The sequence below is a fragment of the Notothenia coriiceps genome, unplaced genomic scaffold (genome assembly GCF_000735185.1).
Source record: "Notothenia coriiceps isolate Sejong01 unplaced genomic scaffold, NC01 NC01_scaffold00006906, whole genome shotgun sequence".
NCBI classification, from domain to species: Eukaryota; Metazoa; Chordata; class Actinopteri; order Perciformes; family Nototheniidae; genus Notothenia; species Notothenia coriiceps.
The window spans coordinates 11,474-22,786 of NW_011339607.1; the positions used below are offsets into that span (position 1 = coordinate 11,474).

An 11,313-nucleotide genomic window follows, 5' to 3' on the forward strand; every position below is an offset into this window, starting at 1 on the left:
TGAAGACATGATGAAGACTCAGGCTCATGATGAAGACATGATGAAGACTCAGGCTCATGATGAAGACATGATGAAGACTCAGGCTCATAGTGAAGACTCAGGCTCATGGTGAAGACATGATGAAGACTCAGGCTCATGATGAAGACATGATGAAGACTCAGGCTCATGATGAAGACATGATGAAGACTCAGGCTCATGATGAAGACTCAGGCTCATGGTGAAGACATGATGAAGACTCAGGCTCATGGTGAAGACATGATGAAGACTCAGGCTCATGATGAAGACATGATGAAGACATGGTGAAGACTTAGGCTCATGATGAAGACATGGTGAAGACTTAGGCTCATGATGAAGACATGATGAAGACTCAGGCTCATGGTGAAGACTCAGGCTCATGGTGAAGACTCAGGCTCATGATGAAGGCATGATGAAGACTCAGGCTCATGGTGAAGACTCAGGCTCATGGTGAAGACTCAGGCTCATGATGAAGGCATGATGAAGACTCAGGCTTATGATGAAGACATGATGAAGAACTCAGCCAACTGAAACGAAAGAGGAGATCCATCAGGGGGCAGCAGGGTCTCTGGAGATACAGACACCACACTTCTAGTAAGTGATGATCGAGTGAGACTATTTTCTAGTCCACACAATTGTTTTGTGGGGGAAAAATCCTACTCATTGTGCCTTTACAACCAGTGTTCTTTAAAATGGTTATTGTAGTTTTTAGGTTGTTTCACCATCATTGCCACAATGTTAACCCATATCATAAAATTAAAGTTTAAACCCAAAACTGTTTTTATGGATCTAACATATAGAAATTCAATATTAAAAATAGTACTACCTGATGTTAAATAAAAGAGTAATTACAAATAAAACATACTTTTCTAAAAATTTTAACATTTTTGAAAAATCTACCCTTTTCCAAATAATTACTTATTCCGAAAAATCTCCCAATCGCAAAAGTACATTTTCAAACAAGTAATTTTTCCAGAAATACACACTTTTTCCAAAAATCAATCAAGATTGATACATCTGTTTTTTCTCATAAATGTACTCAATTTTCCAAAGGATCTATGAAATTATAATTCTTCTGTAGCCTGATATTCAGTATTTGGCCTCACGTTTGGCTATCTACTAGAATAAAACATTTCTATCGATTTTATCAATGTTTGGCTGGCTAGTGTGACCTTTTGCTGACCCAGGGCCCTGAAGGGTGATGTTGTAAAGTGGCATTTAAGGTTAAGGCTTACGCATTTGGAATAACTGCAGTGACTTCTACCCAATGTGATGTCACCTTTTTATCTGCAGACTTGTCCCATAATAGCCTTGTTTAAAAGCTAGACAACTGATCTGCCCTTTCCCATCTGAGGTCACTGTCATTACGTCTGCATTATTCCACAGTAACTTTCCCATGATTACGCATAGGTCTTCTAAAAAAAAAGCCTTATCTTGGAAATGGCCCGCTCTGAACTTCAAAGCTCGGATCACAGTTGCTGAACCTGTGCGCTCCCTTTTGATGACCCCTAATCCTGGCCCCCGTGTGTCTGCACCTTAGGTGACTTTATAAGACGCACCATCCGCAGCACTCCTCAGAACTGATGTTCCGGAAAGTGGCAACATCAACACAATGTTTGTTTTATTAGCAATATCCTCTATGAGTCTACAGCATAGCATCCACATTTCAAAACAAGCAAATTAAGCTTCTCAAAACTAGCATTGTGGAAATCTGACACACAAAAAAAATCAAGTGTTGGGGAATTTGTTTGTGATGAAGTGAGTGCAATATTTGCTCTTCAGCTTGGGACTGACTGGAGTGTGTTTATGATGAAATAATACATATTCTAAAAGACAGCGCCTACCTGAAACATTAAAACACTAAGAAATTATAATAAGACAAAATCCTCTGGCTTGAGAACAAACAAATGATCACTAAACTCAGCAGAATTTCGTTGAACTTTCAGATGTAATTTTCGGTGAGTATCTCAGCCTCAGGCAGGGTGACAGCTCACCAAGATGACTGACAGGTGTCAGGACAGGAACTCTACCAAGTGGTGGAGTGAAGACGGGATGAACATATAGTATGGCCTCAGGGCCAGAGCGGATTGTGATGAGCAACTTTGAGGTGTTAGTGTTTGGAAAAGTGTTTGGAATTTTGAATCAAACAGTGTTTATTAGATCAAAATGAAATATAGTATTTAAATTATTCCTTCATCAACCACAGGATTTTATCATTCAACAACAAAATCCTATGATGTAATGATAAAAGCTGAGAAGATCAAAATGTGTGTAGAACAAAATGCTTTAATAACATCAGCGACTCAATACAAACAAATGTATGGATATAATTTGTTCTGCAAGAATTCATTGTGTCTTGTAGATCACCGATCGGTTTGTAGTCTACCGATTTGAAGAATTTGAAGAGTTTGTCATTGGTCGAAAAAAATCAGCTCCTATCGTCTTCTCCTATCCACTATTCCTTGACCTCTGTGTGAAACGTCACAGGGTTAAGGAATAGTGGATAGGAGAAATCCAAAGGACTTAGGAGAAGAGACTGCAGTGCTTTGAGAATCCGACTGCACTTACACTATCTGACATATTTATGATGCGCTAGCGGACGTCATGAATACGCTTCTGCTGTGGGGAAACTACAGTTTTCTATACAGCGAATACTGTAAGCGCACCTAGATACTTTGCACCGTGATATCATGGTGTTGTTTTATTCAGGCTTTATGAACTTGGACAACGGTGAATATCTTTCATTTCCAATGTTGGAATTTAAATAAAAAAGGCTACTCTCACTCACAACACGTAATATATTAATCAACATGAATCCCAATACGTATGATTGTATGAAAATATATTTTAATAACTACAATTACATTTTTTTTAAACTTGTTTTTTAAATCTATCCCTGTGTTTATCACCATTCAAACATGTTTAAAAAGAGTTAGGAAACCCCACATAACCCTGTAAATACTATGAAATGTCGACTTTATTTGATCATTTAACAGTAAAAAAGTAACATTTGGCCCACAAGTTAAGCATTTATGTATTGCTGTTGAGTTGAAACATAACTGTATCCAAAAGTTTAAATGTATGCAATGCATGGATGCAATTCACCATATTCTTTAAATGAATAGGCAATCACTATGGCATTTGGTAATGCCACTTTACTCTCATGAACTTTTTTCATACTTCCATCTTACTTTGAAAATCTGCTTTGATTTGTTTTGTATCATATATTTTCACCTAAACCAAAGGAGGCTATGTTTCAATCTGGTTGGTTTGTTTGTATATTCGACAGCTATGCTGGTGTGAATCACAGGGTAAATATATAAATAGTTATTGTTTACTCGTGGAAACGTCCTTGGGTGGGTCTGCTGTCTCCAATAAACTTCCCGTATCCTCATATAATCCGTATGCTGCATTGGAAGAAGAAACACCGACGCCACCTGGTTGTCTCAGGAGATTTTTTGTTTTATCTTTGTAGCAAAAACAACAAATTTGACCACACAAACATATTTTACTGCTCCAGGTAAGAAATGTGCACAGTTGCACAGAAACACACAGCGGAGCAGCTGCTCCTCTTCTATTGCCACACACATTCCAACTGGAGTATGGTACAAAAAAATCCAATATATAGAGACACTGTACACACGCAGTCAATCAGAAATATCACATTCAGACAACACTTGAGTGAGAAATGACTGTTTACACTGGACTGTCTCTGGGTCAGTTCTGCAGAAACATGCAACACCAGACGATAGAAGCAAACAACTTCCTGTTGTTTAGTAGAAATATTCTGGATAATGAACTTGGTTATTAAACCCATATCTCCTCCAGATGGGTTATTACCATCTGTATGGATACTATGAACATTGAAGAGATAAGTATGATATGTATGAAGAGATCACGAAGCAAAGTTAGCCAAATGTTAAGTCATCTGAAAAAAGAGAATCGGTACAGAAAGACTTAAAACACAATCTGTAACTTTTTGAAATATGCAAGTAAGGTTGAGTAGACAAAATGAGAGATTTAGTGAGTATACCAGAATATTTAAAGATACTTTTGGACTCTATGGTTTGCACTTTTACAATAGTCCAGTGGGGTTTGTTTTATAGTGGATACTTACGATATTAAAATAATCGGTAACTTCAGATGTCCACATACAGATTTGATGTCCTGCTGAAAAGGTTGTGATTATTATTACAAGTGCAGATGTCCTGTTTTGGTAGAACCCGTAGATTGTCTTTGTAAACGTGACAGTGAGTGATGAAGAGAAGTGAAGACAACTCACCCAAGTTCAAGGTAATTAATACCTGATGATAGGCTAGCTAGAAATGTTTTGATCATAACTCAGCTTTTTTTGCTTGATTATACAAATTCCTTGCAGCCTGATAGCCAACATATATATATAAGGGCTGTCAAAGTTAATGCGATATACTGTAACATGTAGTTTTGGAAATCAGGCAGCGATGATCGCAGTAAAGTTGCCTTACATTAAATTAACTTATAATTTCTTTGTTTTAGATTGTTGCAATAATAACAAACATAAAGAACAGTAATAATCGTCCACTCCCATGCTGATAAGAGTATTACAAACTAGAAATTATCCCTTTTAGGTACATTTAAATCATATAAAAACAAAAGTGCATTTTATTTGCGATTAATCGCACACTGAAAAAACTGAAACATTGACTTTAATTAAATGTATTATGCCAACAAATTTCACAAAACTGTATTAGTTAGTTGAATGCATCATATTAAGTTGTACCTAATTGTTTTTATTTAAAAGTAATATTATTACTTTCAACTAACCTAATACAGTGAATGAAATCCGTTGACATAATACATTTAATTACAGTAAGTCAACGTTTCAGTTGTTCAGTGTGTCATATTTCAATAATTGACAGCCCTTTATATATATATCGCCATTCAGGCATTTTAATATTTTCATACTACTACTTGTGAAACTGCAGAGATAATTGTTGTCATTTCAATGAACTGGGGGGACTACATTATAAACGATAAAAACCATAGAAAAACTAGTATTATGCTACTGAAGCTAACAAATGTACAAAAACTAAGCAGGCCTAATTGTCTGGGAAAATTCTGCGAGTCAATAATTTGGCATCTTTTAAAAAATGAGTGTTGACAGAGAAAAGCCATAGTGTAGGAGATGATGGGTTTTATAATCTATGCAGTCACATACAACTTTATATGATTGGCATACATAATTATTGAGTGCCCCCTCAAATATATATACTCTGTATAGAAAGTAAATATATTCACATACAGCTTTTTTGAATAAATCTTTTTTCTTAAATCTTCATGAATCAAAGCATTACATCTACGTATATATATATACTTTACCATTTCCCCAGACAAGGGTAAACTGCACAAGTAGGTAACCAAAATGAATTTAGAGAAGAGGTTTTCATAGTGTAACCACTGGTCACGCCTTGGAGTCAAGGCAAAGTCCAGTTATCATTTATGTTTGACCAGCAAAATAAAAAATATAAAACTTTAATTTCATTACATACTTTAAATGTATACAGTGTCAAAGCAGTCCATGATCACATATTCCAGACGGCCCTGCTCTGTCACTTCCCTTCAGCCATTTGAATCCATTTCTGCACAAAGGGTGAGGCAGAACGATTCAGAGGTCTTATTCCTGAAGTTTGTATTTGGCTTTGACCGTGAAAATCTCTCGTCCTTTCCCACCAGAGTCTGTTCTGAGGAGTGGAAGGGATATAAAGGATGCTTCATGCAGGACAAAGGCTCTGTCTGGGCTTGGCCGACCACACTGAAAACACTGACATTTTGACTTTAATTCAATGTAATATGTCAACACATTTTACATAGCTGAAGTAGGTTAATTGAAAGCAATACTATTAAATTGAACGTAATATTTTGTATTAAAACGTAATAGTATTTCTTTTAACTAACCTAATTCCGTAATGTGAAATCTGTTGACATCATACATTTAATCAAAGTCCATGTTCAGTGTTCCTAGTGTATTGGGCAGTGTTTGACGCTCCATCCCTCCTACACAGTACTCTCCATCACCCAGTCAGCACTGTCTATTGTCCCCTTGCTCCCCCCCGTGTCCCCCTCCTCATCGCACTGCAGCAGCATGCCGTTCACAGACAGGCTCCTCTTAGTCCAGATGCTGCTGATCCTGCGGGGTTTGTTGCGCAGCTGAGCGGACGCGGCCCCCCCCGTCATGTCGCCCATGTCGAAGGACTGGCTCCTCTTTGGCCTGGAGTCCAGCGGGAGCATTAGGAGCCGGCTGAGGCTGGAGTCCAGGGTCCGGCCCAGCAGCGGCTCCCTGTCCGTGTGGGGCTTCCTTGTTGCCAGAGCAGCGCTACTGGAGGCCCCCAGGTCCCGGCCCTGCCCCCCCCTCAGCTCCAGCGAGTTGAACGCCCCGAGCAGGTTGTCCAGGTTGGTGCGGGGCTTGGGGTTAGCTGACCTCCAAATACTGGCGAGTGTGCTGTTGGGGCTGTATGAGCCCCCCGCCATGGAGCCCGAGGACGAGGAAGAGGAGGTGAGGCTGCTCTGAAGGGAGCCACACTTGAACTCCACCACTTCGTCCTGCAGAGTCACCTTGGCCTTGACCTTGGGCTCAGGATGAGGCTGAGGCAGCGGCATGAGAATTCCGTTTGGACCGATTCGACCCCCATTGGTTTGAGAGTGTGTGTCACTGAAACTTGACAGCTTGCCTAGGGGTGGGTCAGTATCTGTGGCTTTATAGCGCACCATGAGGATGACGATGAACACGAGCAGGGTGGCGACGATGATACCCCCTACCACCAGGATCATAGTGCCCCCCAGCAGCTGGCTGGGCAGGGACCGGCACTGGGCGTAGTCGTCCTGAGTGAGGAAGTCGGCGCAGCCCACAACATTGGTGGCCGTGAGTGTGGTGGCCGTGTCGTCCCAGGCGGCCAGCACACACAGGTCGTAGCGAGTCCCTGACATCAGATTCGTCACCAAGAAAGCCTTGCTGGATGCTGGGATCATCCTACAAAAAGGAGGAAAACAATTAAGACCTGCAGGTTAATTACCCGATTAAGATAAAGACTTCTTTCTCTTATAATAACCTTGCCCCGTATCTCGTTAATTGACATAGAGGCAGTCGTAAAAAGCTGGGAGTGATACAATAAATGCTATAATGGATTGAGCCTTCAGCATTTGAAAGAGCTACACATGTCATTTGAGTACATGTAGACTTAACTAACTGCTACAGAAGGTAATGCAAGCTCTATTCACTGTGCAGTTTCTCATTAATATAGGAATATATAGCATGGATCTCCATTTGCATTCCCTGGAGTTTCTCTACACTGCTAAGTCTGTACAGCTCTAACAGACAGCCAACAGTAATTGGCTTTATCCCTCAGAGCCATCTGTCTTGCTGCGCTGCACAGAGGGTCCATTTGATATTGGAGCTCTGGAGCAGTGATAAATAAATAAGTTGAAAAACTAGGAAAGGTATGAAGGACTGGAGAGTGGGCACACTTTGTCGTGCCAATACAGCAAGCGTTCAACTGTCCAAGGCGAGCTGTACGGCGGCCAGCGGCAGAGGGGCTACTGCAGTGGTCTCACACCTGCTGTTACAATGATATCACTCCTTCACTGCCATGCCAGATTCCCCTGCATGCATGGACCTGATGGTCTGAACTTCAGGGTGACTAGAGAACACACAATAGGGGTTTGTTGAGATTGTCTGGTGTGCCGAAGGAGTCCTGCACCCCATTTAGAAAGGATGGCAAAATTACAGACCTCCATTTCTAATACTTTTTTCTTCAGTGTAGCTATAAAGTTGATGACTTCTACATTGTTTCCGTGGCAACCAAGCAGATATGTGGGTGATTTCTGGACAATCTGATTTGATGACACAGGATGCAAAGCAACGATTAGCAGCGCCTTACTCACATGAGTTTTATTGAGGCATCATTTGTCTTTACTTGCGACACTCAAACTAGACCCACTGGGGAGGAGGCGGGGCTTATCTCCATGTTTATACCAACAACAACAAAATGAACATATTTTGCCAAGATTTCATTGTATCAAAATGATGCCGAATGATTACATACTGATAACGGTTAGTATAATTAATGCTTTGGCAAGTTTGCTTGAAGGACGGCAGGCAAAGAAAGAACATTTATGAGGATGACGATGAACACATGTTTTACCCTGGCTGATATTTCACTAAATGCACTGTTTCAATTGTTCCCTATTATGCCCCTATGCCCTGTAAGGTGTCCTTGGGTGCTATGAAAGGCGCCCCCCAAATGAAATGTATTATCATTATTATTATTATTATGTTATAGAGATTAGATCGATCATGCTAGGCTAATTTCTCTCGCAAGTTGAAAAACTGTGACTTGCAAGACTTGCAAGTCAGTCTAAAAGATCAGTTTGCTCATGGTGACTGGTTAATTCATCTCACATTTTCCCACCAAAAAGACATTTATCCGACACATATCAAGGATTGTAGAAGAGTTCAACTTCAGTGTTTTCCCTATGCCAATTAGTCACCACCGCTCCAACATAAAAAGCTGTTTTCCAATAAAAAAGTTCCACTTCTCAAACTTGTGCTACAGTTCATTACCCTATTATAATTGGCTGCCTGGGATTGGGAGTGAATTCTTTAGCCTGGTGATGCTTCCGCTGTTCGCTGCGTGCTCCTGTGTCTGGGTCTAATTGATTTCAGGTGTCTGCAAAGACTGCTAATTCATTTTAATTTATAGGAATAAATCCAAAGTCCAGAGAAACCTATGCCGTACTTATCACGGGGAGATAAAGTTTTTCCCGCCCCTTCAGGCTGCAAAAGGCAATTTGTCGAGTGGCCTGCTTAACTCCCGATGATGGCGGGAGGCCAAAGCATTAATCAGTATGAAAGCAGGGGAGAGGAAGAGGAGAGCGGGAGAGGAGACATAGGAGGAGATGGGCTCATGGCTTAGGCTTCTTTAAGCTTTCCAATAGTTTTTCGATTAATAACTCTACATATTTGTTCAGTTCAAAGAAACAGCTGACAACAAACAAATAACCATAACCCCAGACTGCAGTTTTTTACAACGAAAAATGAAACTTTCAGGATTATATACGCAAAGAATCGCTGAAATATTATTCATTCTCTACTAATTTCATAAGGCTGTTTTTTTTCTAGAGAAATACAGACAAGGTCATGCCAAATTGTCTCCTGCCCATTGATTCGGCCTAAACATCAGGGTGCTGCTGGGAAATTTGATTATGCTTATATAAGCAAAATCTTTAATGGCCTCTCTCTGGCTGCTCCTCACTCTGAGACTCGGCAGCTGCATTGATAATTAAATGGGCCGTGACATTTTTGTGTCTGTGCCTATATCCTTGAATATCTCCAGGTTGCAATAAAACATCCGCTCTATCTAACTGTAATGGATGGAGGCATTAGGAAAAGGAAGTTGTGATGAAAATGGGACCACTTTAGGTCTGTGGTTTGTGTTACAGTCTGTGCTTGATATACTGTAACTGACAACAGCATAGCTCATGTAAACATGAAGCCAACGCTGCAGGGAATATTTTATGATAAGCCCATATGTCATGAATATGAGAATGCAGCAGCTAGCATAAAAGGAAATGGTTACTGCCAGTACCATAACTTCAAAAACCAAGTAGTTGAAATGTGACTAAAGCTAAAGCTTTATTACATTGATGTTTGAATGAACTCTATTCATTGATTTTTGTAAGCCAACTTTGGACAGCAGTGTGAAAGCACTAATGTGTTAGCATAAAGTTGCTAATAACAGAACAGGCAGAATAAAAAATATTTAGGCCCATTCCCAAGCCGCCCCCTACACCATACCCCTCAGTTTGCGCGTTCAAGCGGAGGGTCCGCCATATTAAGTGCTGTTCCAAACCAACGAGTGTGGAGCGGTGGGCTATCAAGCCCTGAAACAGCGAGTCTGCATCGGTGCTGACTTGAGACCGGTCTCTACCATGGGTCTCTACCTGACCGGTCTCAACGCTGTGTGTGTTCGTCAGGAAACAAGCTGTTAACAAGTAGTTCCAGCAAACATCCACTGATAAACTGCGATGTTAACAACCTCATGGTAACCTCATGTGTTTTAACTTAGGATCATACCTGTGTTTAGTCTAGAAAAAGGTAAATGTGTGCATTGTATTATAAAGTTGTGTATATTTACAGACTGTTGCAAAAACTAAGAAGCTTATAAACATCAGGTTAAAAACTAAAAGAGCTTTACAAAAAAGTAACATAATTAAAGATTTTTGGAGTTTTATTCGAGTTATTCATTTACATTTTTTGTCAAAGAGATGCTGATTGGGGACATGGAGAAGAACATTTTTTTAAAAAAATTTTAAATAAATAAAAAATGTTTTTGCGAGATCTCGCAAAACTTTTCATTTAGCTCAATGCACTTTCTGGTCAGTTTGGCTGCTACGGCAACACAGAAACCACAACAATGGAGCGGTTCATCAATTTTACACTTTTTTTTTGTTCAAATAATTTTTCTTTCCTTCTCCATGTCCCCTAGGGCTCCGTAGATTTGAAACCGTTGTTACATACAGTTACGGCATTTCCTGTTTCTGCCGGAGAGAGGGGAGTTTGTCCCAAAGCTTGATGCTGTATTTACTCCCTCCATCTGACAGGAGGGAGCCTCGTTGAGCTGCGAGTGTGGCTACAGACGGAGTTCACTCCGTCAAGGAGGGGTAGGGTCGAGGGAGTGGTTTGGGATTGGGCCCTAGTGTGACGGCTGTCGCCTCTCCGGTTCTGTTAATCCTGTGTTGCTATCCTGTTATGTAAATGAGCTGTGTGGTTGCTTCAACGTGAGTGGCTACCAACTCCTGGTTCCGCCCCCGAAGATACTGATTGGAGCATGCCGACGCGCTCCAATCCCCCTGCCATCCCAGCGCACACCTGCCAGAGATGACGCTACAAAGCCTGGGGACAGCTATCACTCGGGAGGCTCTGTTGCACTCAGACGCCTCACACATCTTGCTGCTGCGTGGACACATCAGACTTAAAGAGCAACTTCCAGGTTAAAGACACCTGTGAATAAATGTGTAGGAAAATTATGAATACACTAGATTTTCAAAAAAATATACAGAAATATACACTACAGTGACATCTGGCGTCGTTTTTGTAAGACATTTTCACTTCCGTATAAAAGCCTCGGCACGTGAACTCCCGCGTGTGAGGTAACATGGGGGAAACAAGGGGGAGAGCGGCTGGTGTAACGTATGAATAAACATGGATCCCAATGCTAGTTTCGACACAGAAGAAGTTGAACATGAATATTCAAATGCATATGA

At 40.7% G+C, this 11,313-nt stretch overlaps 1 protein-coding gene across 1 annotated transcript in view; it reads right to left on the reverse strand.

Annotated features, from left to right (window-relative positions):
- Positions 1-5,948: 5,948 nt before the first annotated feature.
- lrfn2b (leucine rich repeat and fibronectin type III domain containing 2b) overlaps positions 5,949-11,313 on the reverse strand; it is a 14,400-nt gene continuing 9,035 nt past the window's right edge. The window contains exon 2 of the mRNA XM_010769288.1: positions 5,949-7,021. Coding sequence (XP_010767590.1) covers positions 6,049-7,021 — 973 coding nt within the window. The 3' untranslated portion in view covers positions 5,949-6,048. The remainder of the gene's footprint in view (positions 7,022-11,313) is intronic.